At 42.5% G+C, this 15000-nt stretch overlaps 1 protein-coding gene across 1 annotated transcript in view; it reads left to right on the top strand.

Moving 5' to 3' along the window:
• SUPT16H (SPT16 homolog, facilitates chromatin remodeling subunit) overlaps nucleotides 1-15000 on the top strand; it is a 74851-nt gene that overhangs the window by 17588 nt on the left and 42263 nt on the right. Inside the window, exons 7-8 of the mRNA XM_082243979.1 lie at nucleotides 1332-1504; nucleotides 8259-8349. Of these exons, the coding sequence (XP_082100105.1) occupies nucleotides 1332-1504; nucleotides 8259-8349 (264 nt within the window). The remainder of the gene's footprint in view (nucleotides 1-1331; nucleotides 1505-8258; nucleotides 8350-15000) is intronic.

Here is a 15000-nt window from a genome sequence, read left to right on the forward strand (position 1 = left end):
ATTTAAACCAAACCTTTATTGGTAAATAAACCTGGTTTAGGCATCAATCAAAATACCCCTAAAGGGGTGGTATTTAGTAATGCTAACTTGTTTAGTTGCCAGAAACCGCTATGGATCAGAGCTTAGGAAAATTTAAGTATTTGCTGGTCGGGATAAAGGCATGATTATAAGCCTGTTGATTTTTCCCTGCTTGGGCAAAGCACTGGTTTACTTTAAAATGCATTTCAACTTTTGCAGCCAGTTTGGGATTACTCCTACTTTATATTTGTTGCATCTTCCCATTCACATAGCATAACGTAAAATTATTTAAAAGTTGCTGTTTACAACCCCCCTCCCACCAATTCTTTGTCTATAGACAAGCTGTCCTGTGTTTTTCACATCTAATTAAACGTAATCATGGGCCAAAAACACTTTTAATGCCTGGGAATCTTTCATTTGCATCTTGCCTATAGATTCCCATCAAGCGATTGTGCAATGTATATGCAATGCAATATACTCAGTTGTATCAAACCAGGTTGTCAACCAATGATCCTCCAATAGATTTCTTACCCTCCACGTAAACCAAAAAGTTTTTTTTTTTTTTTTGTACTAGCTGAGGCCTCTCCCCTTTCCTCCATCTGCTAGTGATTAGACCAATGGCCGTCCTCAGTATTAATGTTTATCATTGGACCCAGCACTGCTACTTTGTTTTTAACTGTACTGCCAAACTATATACTGTCATTTTGTGTTGTCTCACTGGCCAAATGTTGCGGCCACTCATTGTAAATTGCATTCTCATATTAAAAATTAAAAAAAAAAAAGAATTTGTTTACATTTTTGCTTGCTTTAGCTGGAGAGGGTTGTACACCTGCCATGGCCAGGATGCAATAATTTTGACCCTCGGCCCCCGTCGCGTTCAGTACAGTTGCCGTATTAACCCCTGTTGCGTTTAGATAGCTCAAGTGAATGGGGCTGTGGTGTGTTTCAGGATTTAGGGGATGAAAACAGGTGGTGCAAAGGTGACATTTCAAGGTCTTTCACCAGTGTCAACTAAGCCTAACACAGGGCTTGGGGTTCTGCATGGTATATTGAAACCCTGTCCTCCCCACTTTGTCCCTCCACTTTTCCAAATTTACAGTAGCTTGCAGTCTGCCCAAAGACTTGCTCCAAAGAAACCACTAGAAAGTAAGATTTAAGTAAGAAGAATTTTTTAAAAAGAAATTTAGGTATGGTGTGTGAATGGGAACAGAACACACATAATAAGCTTTTCTAAAATTTAACTGCAAAGCTTTAAGAATCTGTTTGATGATTCTTTTCATTTTTTTTTTTTTTTTTTTTTTTTTTTTTTTTAGTGACAAAAACCACATGCACTTTGGGGCAGTCACATGTGCCATGGGCGTTCGCTACAAATCATACTGTTCGAATCTAGTGCGTACACTTGTAGTGGATCCCACACAAGAGATGCAGGACAACTACAACTTCTTGTTACAGCTGCAGGAGGAGCTGTGCAAGGAACTCAAGCATGGTAAGTAGGACAGGAACCTATGTTTAGGTTTTTTTTTTTTTTTTTTTTTTTTTTTGAGGGATGCAGTATTGGACAGGGGCAAACAAGAAAACTTGGCCAACCCAGGATAGATAACACCTTATATTACCAGCATACATACTTCAGCTTCGCTGGGAGTGGTCCGATCTATTTTTGCTAGCATTATTTTTCTTCAACCTTTTTCTTGTATCAAGACACTCTCTCTATATCACCACTAGAAGGGCTGATCTCTGTTACAGCTATCCCATGTGGCCTATCCTAAGTTTGACTTCTAAAATTTTGCTACTGAGCATCACTGAGCTTGTCTGGAAGTGACCCCCTTGGGCTCTGGGATGTGTGAGATGCTTTCCAGACCTCATTTAAGTTTGAGCTTTCTAGGATCAGAGCCTGTGGCATTGGCCTCACTGCTTATCCTATCTCTGGCGACTGTCTCTGAGTAGCCTTATCGGGTTATCACAGGAGATGCCTCTCTGTTTTGAATTGCCAGGTGCTTTTGAAATTTCCATTGTCTACTGGTCCAACCATGGGAAAGGGGTTAACATTGAAGGACTGCAGACCTCATCTGCTGGGTGGAGAGTTGCCCTGAGCTCTCGCCTTAATCCCATCATTTAAGCATCTCCCCACTGCTTCTCCTGCACTGCAAAGTGCCAAGTGAAACTCCAGTCATCTGCTGCTTGCTTAAGACCACAGTTATCTTTAGCATTCGACCCTCACTTGCTACCAGTGTTGGGTTATGTGAGTTTTTGCCTCATAAACTGAGCTTACATTGCCTTATCTCCATGTTTTAATATGTCTGTTTCTTGAAATGGGGGGACAGCCAGTCTGACGCACCAGTCCACACCCTAACGGCGTCTGCTACTTGCACAGTGTACCCACTAATGCAGCCAACATCTGCAACCTGGGATTATGTCATCTGATCCTAGTTTTTTTTTTTCCCCCCCCTTTTTAGAGTCTTCCCTAATGGACATTGGATGTGGCTGCCTTCTTGGTCCTTTTTCAAGGAGGTTTTCACTACAGTCACGCATAAGTTTTATTGCTCAAATCCCTTTTAATAAACGTGCAACACTTATAATTTGTATATATTCACCACCTAATGTACATAATCCCTACCCAAATAAAAATTATATAATCTATTGACAAAATATAATTGACCTATGTGCTGAAAATTTATACAAAATAGAACCCCTTTTTTAAACTTAAATCTAGGCCTAAGTATCAAATGGGTCAATTTAAGCTGTAATACTTTAGGATCTGTCTAGATGTGGCAATAGACTCCAGTCACCTTCAGGATATTAGGAAACCTTTAGGTTCAGCTTGCGATCTAAATCTTCTTCAGGAGTAATGGTTCTTATCTCCTCCTTCCTCCCCTCTCTCCCAGTAAAAATATCTAAATATAACACTATCATTGTGTTTTTCAATAACTAATATATTTCTTCGAAAACCAAAATGACACTCAAATGGTCACTTTGTTACACCACTTGCACCTATAGTTAAGCCTATAATCAGGCTTACTTATAGGTACTGTGAAATATCTCCTAAACCTGCACTGTTTAGGAGATATTCAGAGTGCATGCAGCCGATGAGGTCATTGGCACATGCTCTCTGAATGTCCGGCTTACTACAATGCCAGTCCTTCAGAGCCCGTGCCGCAAACTGGCTACTCAACGTCATTGTGGCTCCGGTCACCAGAGCCCGCGGACCCATAAGAAACATCTGGGAAGATGTCGGCTGCAAGCAAGCGCCGCTGGAAGGGCTTTGTTCTAAGGTAAGTATTTCATAATGAGCTAGTATGCGACGCATACTAGCTCATTATGCCTTTGTCTTACAGGATTTTTTTTTTTTTCCATGGGTTTACAACCTCTTTAAGGGGATTGTCCCCTTAACAGTCGGCACAAAAATCTTTTGGACATTGTAGTCTTGAATGTCCAGGATTTAGAGGATTGAATGGATCATGAACCTTAAGAAATCAGTGCTGGAACTGACTCATCGCTTAAACCGGTGTTCCAGCCTCACCCCCCTCCCCCTCCAAAAATTAAGTCAGCAGCTACACATACTGTAGCCTGCTGACTTTTAATATTAGGACACTTACCTGTCCTGGAGTCCAGCAAAGTTGGCACCGCAGCCGATGTTTTCATCGGCTGTCGAGTGCTGCCGCAGCCATTGCCAGTGAGGGAACCCAGCAGTGAAGCCTTGCCGCTTCACAGGCGGGTCCCTAATGCACATGCGCGCTGCATATTTGGATTGGCTCGGCGGCAGGGGGAGGAGGAGGGGGCCAAACTTAAGAGGGACGGCGTCTCCTGGAAGGGAAGGAGACCTGTCAAAAAACAGGTACCCGTTCCCCCTCCCCCTGAAAGGTGCCAACTGTGGCACCGGAGGGGGGGGGGGGGTGGAGGAAGCAAATGAGCGGAAGTTCTACTTTTGGGTGGAACTCCGCTTTAAGTACCTTGGTGTATTCCTAGACATGGCTCAGGCTAGAGTTCTTCCCCAAGAGAAAATTCAAACTTGCATCCCAGACTCTTTAGTCCAAGAGTCCACTTGCTCTCTTTCACATGAGTCCTTGGTCTGATGGTCGCCTCCTTCAAGGTAGTCCATTTGTTTAGTTTCACTCCTGACCCCTACAACACATTCTGTTGAGGGACAAGTCAGTCCAGTCCCTTGCTAAATCTGGCCCCAAGGACCTGGTTGTCCCTGGTTTAGTGGCTCAATAATCTACCTGAAATCTGCATGTAGTAGAACATTCTAATTGGTATTTAGAGGAGCCCTGGGTACGCTATCGGTGAATTTACTCTCCTGATTATTCTGAAGCTTTAGGGAAGTTGTGTATCCCTGCAGTGCTGAACTGATCTGATCTGACACCAAGGTTATGTGATCTGGATTCAGCGGGGCAACTCAATTGTTTTGTCCTACATTGACCATGAGGAGGAACCAAAAGTCTCTGCAGCAAAACGAGGGATTTTATCCTGAGCTGAACTTCAGCCTGTTTACATCTATACATCTAAGGCTAGGACAGTTGGCAGGTAGACTTTCTAAACCAGCAGCATCAAGACCTGTCTCAGGTAGGGGAAACCCCCCAGATGTGAAACTCCTGACCAACAACTATTTTTTTTTTTTTTTTAACCTTCTGCAGGTACAGGGTTTCTCTACTGGAAGCAATGGATGCTCTGTGAGATCAGTACACCCTCCTCCATGCTTTTCCTACTTGAAATCTATTCTTTGTCTGCATCAAAGGAGTGAGGTGGAGGGCATTCCTGTGGTCTTTATAACTGTGGAATGGGCCAGATGAATATTGAATATTGTACTCTGATCGGCTCCATGGGCTTTTCCAGACCGCCCAGATCTTGCTGGCTTTAACTGTATGACTTTTGAAGCTCAAGCTGTGAGAAATTGGGGCATATTTAAATTTCTTAAACCCTCAATCTTCAAAGCTTAGGAGGTCAAATTCTTGCATGGTCGATCATGGCATATGAAAAGGCATATTTTGCTTGGTGTGAGGCTCAGGGCTTCCAACCTTGTAAACTTAATGGGACAAATCCTTTCCTTTTTGCAGCTGGGTCTAGACCAGCATTTGGCTCTCTGTACCATTAAAGGTCAGGGCTGTGCTGACCTTTTATATTCATCCAAAATATATATTTGTACATCTAAAACACAATATGCGGCCATGTACAGTGTGTAACATGTACATAAAGCATCCTTTTTAGTATTTAAGTTTGTGTTACTGATCAAAGTGTTTTGTGAGGGACTCTCATCCTCAAACTATAGATAGATAGACAGAGACACCGTATACCACTAACATATAACAATACATATATAAACAATGGAATAAAACATTCACCAGTACGTACCTAAAATGCAGTTTCAGATAAGCATACATCTTAGAACAGTGGTCCTCAACCCTGGTCCTCAGGGCCCACTAACATGCCAGGTTTGCAAGATAACTGAAATACATCCCAGGTGATATAATTTGCTGCTCAGTGATTGAAGTACTCTAGTCTGCATCTCCCCAAGGTAATACTTAAAATCTGGCCTGTTAGTGGGCCCTGAGGACCGGAGTTGAGGACCACTGTCTTAGAACATTGCACCACTTATAAAGTCATGTAATACTTTCTAGAGAGAAAAAAAAAAACACACACAAAAGAAATGTATAATTCAACACTACATGTTGCTCCCTTTCTCTCCCTCCCTGGCAACCTTGGTACTATTTCTCTAAGACTGGGGAACCTTTTTCCCACTTCTCCCATGTTTCCCTTTTTCCATATATTTATAAAATATTGTGGGGTTAGCTCAAGTGGGGATCACCTGCCCTGGGAAATGGGTAGTCCAAACGGCAGGTCTTTTCATAAAATGGTTCAGGTTTTCCAGACCACCTTGGCAGAGTGGGACCCGAACCGGACTACGCCTTAATGTCCCATATAAGGAAGCGCACGAGGTGAAACCTACCATCCCTCAATCACCTTGCATCTCATTATGTCACTATACATAATGTAACCATTGTCTATAGATAAATATTATATCTTAATTTTTTTATGTAATTACCTTTTTGTAGATTGAAAGTGCTGTTTCTATGTTTGAAAAGGCATGAATCCTGAGGAAACAAGTCTCTCGCAAAATGCATTGATCCGTAACATCAACCTAAATACTAAATGGATGCTTTTATGTACATGTTACACACTGGATGTGGTCGCATTTTAATTGTTTTAGATGTGCAAGCAAAATTGTGAAAGCTTTTTTTTATATATATTTATGACCTCTTTTTGTAGCACATAGGTCCAATTTCATTACCTTCCTTTAATGCCTGTTTTCGGTTTCTCGGATGGGGTGCCCAATTTGCTGTTCTTTGTTTAGGGATGGTGCCCATAAATATTAACAGGAGGCTTCCACCATTTATAGAATTGTGTGAAAGAAGATCTTCCTTTCCGGGATATGGTTCGAGATGTGAGAATTGCTTCCATCAGACTGAATCTCTGTCATTCTGGATGGTCAAGTGTGCTCCTGCTACTCGTTCCATTGTCTTTTATGTAGCTCAGACCATTATTCAAGCTGAAGGTTTCAAGGATTGTGTTCCACCCTTTCATGTTAAGGCTCTGTTTCTTGAACTGTTAGTGCTTCTTGCCATCAGGCTTCCTTTTCCCAGGTTTGCAAGGCTGCTCCCTGGTCTTGGTTCACACGCTCTTTAATTTCTACCAGGAGTATTTTCAGGCCTGCTCTGATGCCAGCTATGCTTGTCCGCTCCTTATGGTGGCTGTTAGAGCTGCAAGCAGCCCTCAATTCTGTATTTTTTTTTTTTGGTTCTGTTAGCATTTTGGTTTGTTACCCGCCCCTCAGGTGGAATGTTTTTGTTGTACGTTCTGAAAGTTTAAATTTCTTGTTTACCTTAACCACTTAAGTCCCAGCCCTATTTTGGACACTTTTTGTTTACAAGTTAAAACCAGTATTTTTTCCTAGAAAACTACTTAGAACCCCCAAACATTATGTATATTTTTTTAGCAAAGACTCTGGAGATTAAAATGTCGGTCATTGCAAAACTTTTTGTCAAGCGGTATTTGCGCAGCGGTCTTTAAAACGCCATTTTTTTGGAAAAAAATTGAAAAATCACATTTCACTGCATTTAAAAAATACTAAACAGTAAAGTTAGCCCATTTTTTTGTATATTGTGAAAGATGTCACGCCGAGTAAATAGATACCCAACATGTTACGGTTTAAAATTGCACCCCCCGTGGGATGGCGACAAACTACGGTCAATAGAGATCTCAATCTGCGACGCTTTAAATTTATTTAACGGTTACCAATTTAGAGGTAGAGTGTAGCTCTTTTTTTTTAATTATTGCGCACGCTCTGGCGATCGCGGCTATACCTCACATGTGGGGTTTGAACAGCGATTTCATTCGCGGCTCGACTTGCGTATACGTTTTTTTTTTGTGCGCGAGCGAACGGTGACGGCGGCGAAAATTTATTTTTTTATTTTTTTTTAAACTTTATTACAGGTTTTTTTAAAAAAAAAAAAAAAAAAAAAATCTGATCACTTTTATTGCTGTCGCAAGCAATGTAAACCTCTCTTGTGACCCTAGACCCCTCCACTACACTTCCCTGTATGCAAAACGCCGAAAACGGCATTTTTGCATACAGCCATTTTTTAAATTTGCAGCACAGTAACCCGGAAGTGACGTCATGGATGCCGCCTCCGGGTTACGTCATCAGAGCCCCGATCGATGCCGTTTCCGGCATTCATCGGGACTCCATCCAGCCGGGGGATGTGCAGGCTGAGTGCCTCCCGAGCCGCATCGGTCGTTACCGACGGAAAGCCGACCGTCGGCTTCAAACCACGGTACCGGGATGATGCCTCTAACTAGAGGCATCATCCCGGTATAAACCCGCAAAGTGTACCGACGTATCGGTACGTTACTATGCGGTAAGTGGTTAATGGATGCTAAAGAAAATTGAGATTTTTATGCTCGCTGTATTAAAAAAAAAAACTTAGGTGCACAGACCCCACCCCTTTGTTTTATAATCATGCTCTTAGTACTGCTTTGCTACTAAACTAAGGCATGCTGGTTTTTACTGGGCTGGTCTAAAGTGTTCTTTGCCAGTGTCCAATCCTCCTTTAGCTGACAGTATAACTTGAAGATTAGGACACTTGTGTCCCTCCAATGAACTGTCGGAACAGATTTTATAATGAGCACCAAAATCCTGTTTAATAATTTTAGTTTTTGACAGTTTTTTTTTTTTTTTTTTTTAACAGGGGCAAAAATTTGTGATGTCTATCATGCTGTTATGGATCAGGTTAAGAAGCAGAAACCAGAACTGATGAGCAAGATCACCAAAAACCTTGGGTATGTGCTTTAAAAACGCTGCAGTCGTGATGGTAAAGGTGATAAAATATTTTGTCCTTGCACCTCCATGTGAATACCAAGAGGCCTAGCCTTTAACCCTTTCGCTACCAGAAATGTTTGCATTTTTTGCACATGTTTAAAAAATCACTTTAGGCCTGAAGATTAAGTAAATCCCGCAAAACCTATTTTTTTTTTTTTTTGAAAGCAGGCACCCTATAGAAGTAAATCTAATTTTTTATGTCTCACTATTAGTACAACCATTTCTGAAACACAATTTAAGTTAAAAATACACTTGAATTTTAGGGTTCATATGTTACCTTATGTTTGGTAAAATATAAAAAATGTGGTTGCGCTGAGTAAATAGATATCCAGCATGTCAAGCCTTGAAACTGCGTGAATGAGTGAATTGTCGTCAAACTTTAGTACCCTATATTTTCCATTGGCGATGCTTTAAAAGCTACAGATCATCAGTTTTTAGAGTTAATTATAAAGAATTAATGCTCTCACGCCTAAAGATATGTAACGCGTAGCTAAATAAACAGTATTATGTGTAGGCACCCCTGATGCGTTTACATTTGTACGTGCATGGGGGTGGGGGCGTTTCCAGGGTGTGTGGAAGCGATCCGGCTGCTGGGTGTATAACCCTTATATGTACGTTGGTGGCAGGGTTAAAGGAACAAACATAGGTCAGCCGAAAACTCCTTCCCCTTCCTTCATGGGATCTTAATCTGTTCTTTTATACTCTCCTCCCATCGTGCTTCAGGATGATGCCACTTTTCACAAGAGCAAAAAGTGGGAAGCATCACTGTTATCTTTCAGAAATCCATAATGCCCTACATGCAAATTTTGGCAGTGGGTGAGCAAACATCACTTCAGGAATTTCATAGGTTCCAGACAACATGCTTTAGCTACAGATGCCATTGTCATATTGCAGCAAGCAAATATCCAGTAATCCAAAGTTTGTGATCAGAATGGAATAATTGCTCTTCCATTTACTGAGAGGTTAGTGTCTTGGGAAAGTTTTGTAGCTGTATGTCAAAGAACACAGTTTTTCGAATAGCAAGAATGGTACATCTAAACATTTTTTAACAAGACCAGCTTCAGTTGCTTGCATAATTGAACACGTAGGTGGAAGCCATCTTTTAACGAAAAGAGATGCTAAAAATGTTTGGGTAGCAATTTAGAAATACCCTCTACTTGGATCAGTTTGGTTTGATTGGGAAATTTGTCCCTTTAACCCCCCCCCCCCCCAGAATCCTTGATATGTTTGTCGTGTTAATGTGTGCAGATGCCTTCTTTCATTCTTGAGGGTTGATACTCCTAAATGTAGGCATCAATATTTAGATTTTTATTGCTCCATGTGTGACGGATCCAGATTGGACTCCACAATCTAGGTTACAGTTCTGAAGGAAAGATGAGGCCAAAAAAGGCAGTGTACAATTCCTTGGTTGACCGTGCATTTAAGATTTGCAGCACTGTTCTTGGTCTAGCAGTCATATTCCCATCTGTCCTATCTTCTTTTGACTGTACAATAAAGATTTTACCTTTTGCATAGCCTTTTCTTGCTCTCAGTTAATAGTTGGAAGTGCCTTTAGCTTCTGCTTTCTGTCCTGTTTACTGACAGACTTCTTGGTGGAGCTGTAGTGGACCAATTCCACAAAAGTTGGGAAGCTGTGTAATATATACATAAAAACAGATTCCAACTACAGAATACAATGATTTGCAAATCTCCTAAACCCATATTGTATTCACAATAGAAAACATATCCAATGTTTTTAAATTGAGAAAATGTACCATTTTAATGTTAAAAAAAAAACAAAAAAAACACTATGAAATTGAGGACAATAAAGCCGGATACACATTACACAACTTTTGTGGTCAGATTTCCTTTAGATTTACCTTCAACTATGTAGTGCAAGAGCCTGTCTGATTGCATACAATTTAAGTGTTTAGCTTTGACCTCATATGGTTTTGGTAAATCTATAGGAAAAAATCTAAAGACAATTGTATAGAGTGTATGGCCCATTAGTGTCAAAAACATTGGGACTGGGCAACAAAAGCTGGCAAAGTACAACCCCAGTTTTGACAGGGCCAAGTTTACCACAGTGCAGCATCCCCTCTTTTAACACTGGGAACAGAGGAGACCATTTTGGGGGAGTTGGTGGTTAGGTAGAAGAATGTTGTCCCATTCTTGCCTCTGCATATGCTGCTCTAAAACCTGGATATAGCTTTGAGCATTGATGGTGCCTTTTCAGATGCGCAAGCTGCCCTTTCCATACGCACTAATGCACCCCCATACCATCAGAGATGTAGGCTTTTGGAGTGAGTGCTGAAAACAAGCCAGAGGGGGGGGGGGGTCTGTCTTTAGTCCAGATGATGCGGCACCCATGGTTGCCAAAAATAAATTTCAATACGTCTGACCACAAAACTATTTTCCACTTTGCAACAGACCATTTTGAATGAACTTTGGCCCAGAGAAGACGGAGGCTTTTCTGGATCATGTTCAGATATGGCTTCTTTGGATGATAGACCCTAAACATAAAATCATTTTTGGATGGCACAGCAAAGCTGTTCAGACAGTGATTTTTGGAAGTATTCCTGAGCCCAGGCAAAGATGTCATCACAGAATCATGTCTGTTTTTAATGAAGTACCGTCTGAGGGCCCGAAGATCATGGGCATCCAGTATCGCATTTAGGTCTTGTTCCTTTGCGTACAAAGACTCCAAATTCTGACAGTCTTTTGATATTGATAAAAAATGATCTGGCGCTAAAAACAATCAATGGTTATAAGGTATTCAAAAATATACTATAGTATGTAGTTGCTGCTAATTGACTGAAGACTCGTGTGCAGCATAAGGTGAATCAGCGCAATTCTACCCTATAGTACTATAGTGTTCTAAAAGCGCGCCCCCCCCCCCCATCCCAAAGAAGTGCAAGTGAAAATCCTATTTATCCATCAAAAAAAAAAATATGTAATATAAATGTTCTTAAAAACAGTGCAAATTTTTTAAAAATATCTCAAAGTGAAAACATTTCTCTATCATTCATTGACAGACACAGCTTCATATCTTCTTAGCCATTGGGTTATGCTCCTCCCATCAGGAATAGGGCACTAAGCAGAAAAAAAGCTTTCACCACACCTATTGGGCTGTCCATGCAGGCATAACCCCACACACTCTGCTACAGCCCTCAAGTTTGTTTTTGCCTAGTTTAATAGTAGGACCTAGTTCCCTGCTGGGACTTCGGTCCTAGCTGTTATTTTTTTGGAAACCGTCTTTTTTTTTTTTTTTTTTTTTTTTTTACTTCTTTAGAGTTCCTGGAGAACTACAAGCAACAGCCGGCTGGGTTTCGGACTGGATTTTCTAGATCCCTAAGGTCTCCCAGTCTGGCTAGCGAGTGAGCAGGTTATAGGCCAGAACTAGGCCTCGCCACAACAGAGCCCCGATGGACGGGGACGAGCCCACAAGTGGACCGTCTCGCTGGGACGCGAACGACCTGGAACGCCCTGAGTCGCAGCGTACCGCTTGGCTGGCAGCGCACCCATCCCGGGTGGGAAGTAGTCTGCTCAGAGTGGCGCCCACCTGATCCGTGGTATGGTAAGTTCCCCCCCCCCCCTATTTCTCGGGGTGGAAGTGGAATAGTCGGACCCTCGGGTATGCCTCAGTTCCCCTGGCCTCTCAGACGTGCCAGGCCCCCCCCCCCCCAACCTCACATTACAGGTTCCTACCATTGGCGGGGTGGATATATTGCAACCACTGAGGCGGTTCCGCGGTGGGGGAGGTCGTTTGTTCTGGTGGGGTCCCCTCCTGGGCAACATCCAATGCCATTGTCAGTGACTCCCCTGGGGGTCCTGGAGACCACATTGGCGCACTGTGGGGGCCGCCATTTTGCTGTAGACTTGCCCTGCATTAATGTCAGAAATCCTCATTGTAATGTATGGGCAGCCATTTTCTAAATTTTCCACATAGGAATGCATGGGGAGGCCATTTTCTTGTGGTACACAGTGCTGAACAGCATAGGCAAGGCATCAGACACTCTAGGCATGACCCAGGTGCTTTCACTTCCTGTGTCAGATCGTTTGTAACCCTGATCGGGTTAGTAACATTTTTTGGGGGTCACTTGTGGGTTTCCTCACACACACTAACAGACTGATCACGTTTTTGTGACCTTTTTAAAGTGACATTACATTTTTTAAATTTAGTGCACATAGTCCCAGGACAACATTTCACCTACAGACCCCCCCCTCAGTGAGACTTCGGAACCTTCTGGGGTCGCAGCCCCTGTCAGCTCTTACAGCAGTTTTGGAAAGCCTAGTGTCAAAAGTGGATTTAGTGTGAATATTAGCCGTAAGTGCCTTTTGCCTTCACCCGCCTCTGTTGTATCTTCGGATTCAGAGGCAGATGTGGTGCACCCCACCCTGGTGGCTCTGTGTCATCGCCTTCTGATGGCGAAGAAGACCTGTCCTCAGCCGCTGTGCGGGAAAGGGCTTTGGTGGAAGCACTTGTAGTTTCAGTGCAAGAAACTTTAAAAATAGCGGATGAGTCTACAGTGTCAGAAACACAGGTGTCTTTTGGCACCCGCAAATCCCAGAAATCGGGCAAAGTGTTCCCCCTGTCCAGGACTTTTTGACAATATTGTCAATGAACAGTGGGGGGCGCATTAAGCACTTGTTAGTGGTGTCCAAGCGTTTTAATTGCCGTTATCCCTTCGCAGATGAGGTTTCCACGCGGTGGATCATCCTGTTTCCAGACTGAATAAGTTTACTCTGGTCCCGGTGGAAGAATCCCATTGATAGACGGATTGAGTCTTTGTCCCGCCTATTACATGTGATAGCGAGCTCCACAAGGGCCAATCTTCCATAAAGCTTTACTTTACAGTCGCTGGCTTTAACACCGTGGCTGTTGAAAGCCAGGTATTGAAGGATAGAGGTCTTTGTGATTCCTACACTGTTGAAGGCTAGGAAGTCTACTTCTAGGAAGATCTGTCATGGTACGTGGAAATCGTACATTTCATGGTGTGAATCGTTGAAAGTGCATCCTTGTTTTAGGTAGCTAGGGTTTTGACTTTTCTTTAAAAAAGGGGTTGAACAGTGTTTGGCTTTGGGCACTATCAAAGGCCAAGTGTCAGCTTTGGCTGTTTTTCCAACGTCCTTTAGCTACGCACGCCCTGATTCACACTTTTTTTCAGGGGCTGTCGTATGGCGCCTCCGAGACAATCCCTGTTACCTCCGTGGGATCTGAATTTTGGTGTGATCACATCTTCAAAAACCTCCTTTTGAGAACATTAGGGAGATTCCCTGCTTACATTCTCTCAGAAGGTTGCCTTTTTGGTGGCGATCACTTCTGCCCGCAGGATGTCTGAACTGGTAGCGTTGTCTTGCCCATTCGCCTTATCTGGTGGTCCACAGAGATAAAGTGGTACTTCAACCTAATCAGTCGTTTCTTCCTAAAGTGGTTTCTGATTTCCATTTAAATGAAGACCTTGTGCAGCCTTCACTCTGTCCTAAGCCCAAGAATCCCAAGGGAATTGCTTTACATTCTCTGCATGTGGTTCGGGCAATTGGGGTTTACCTGGCGGCTACTGAATCTTTCAGGAAATCAGACTTTTTTGTCCTTACCGAGGGACCTCGAAAAGGATTGGCTGCGTCTGTTGCGACCATATCCAGATGGGTCAGGCAGACGGTGGTTCAGGCTTATTCACTGAAGGGTCAGGTTCCTCCTTGGTGAAGGCGCATTCTACTAGAGCGCTGAGTGCCTCTTGGGTTTTTCGCCATCAGGCGTCAGTGATGCAAATTTGCAAGGTGGCAACTTGGTCGTCAGTGCACATGTTTACAAAATTCTACAAGGTAGGTGTGTGGGCATCTTGGGATGCATCTTTTGGCCGCAATGTTTTGCAGGCTGCTGTTTAAAAGAGAACTTTTTTTTTCTCTGAGCGTGAGTTTTTTTTTTTTTTTTTCCCTAGGTGAGCTCCAGTTATTCCTGGTTGGCTATGATTAGCCTTTGGGGAATTACATTGTTTGTGTTTTTTCCCACGCCTCATGATAATACTGCTTTGGGAAGTCCCAATGGCTAGGAAGATATGAAGCTGCATCTGTCAATGAACGATAGAGAACTGGATTTTTGTACTTAGCGTAAAATCCTTTTCTCTGAAGTTCATTGACGGATGCAGCACCCACCCCTCCTAATTATGAGTGTAATGGGGTTGTTGTCTTCTAAACACTGCTTGCAACGAAACTGAGGGCTGTAGCAGAGTGTGTGGGGTTATTCCTACAGGAACAGCCCCATAGGCGTGGTGGAAGCTTTTTCCGGCCTAGTGTCCAATTCCTGATGGTAGGAGCATAACCCAATGGCTAAGAAGATATGAAGCTGCGTCTGTCGAACTTCAGAGAAAAGTATTTTACTGTAAATACAAAAATCCAGTTATCCTATATAAATGATCAATGTGAAAAAACAATTCATATCAGTGTAAAAAACCAATGAAGTAAATAAGTGTTAAAAAGAAATCCAAAAAAAATAATTATAAATGTCCATTCATTATTATTCCTAAACATCCCAAAAGAAAATCCAATAAAGTGCAGGAATGTGCATGGACTCAGTGCAAATAAATTTTCTGTGACAGGTGAGTGCCAAGATAACACCCTGAGTGCTGCTT

This window comes from Pelophylax lessonae (assembly GCF_965119305.1).
Source record: "Pelophylax lessonae genome assembly, chromosome: 1".
Lineage (NCBI taxonomy): Eukaryota > Metazoa > Chordata > Amphibia > Anura > Ranidae > Pelophylax > Pelophylax lessonae.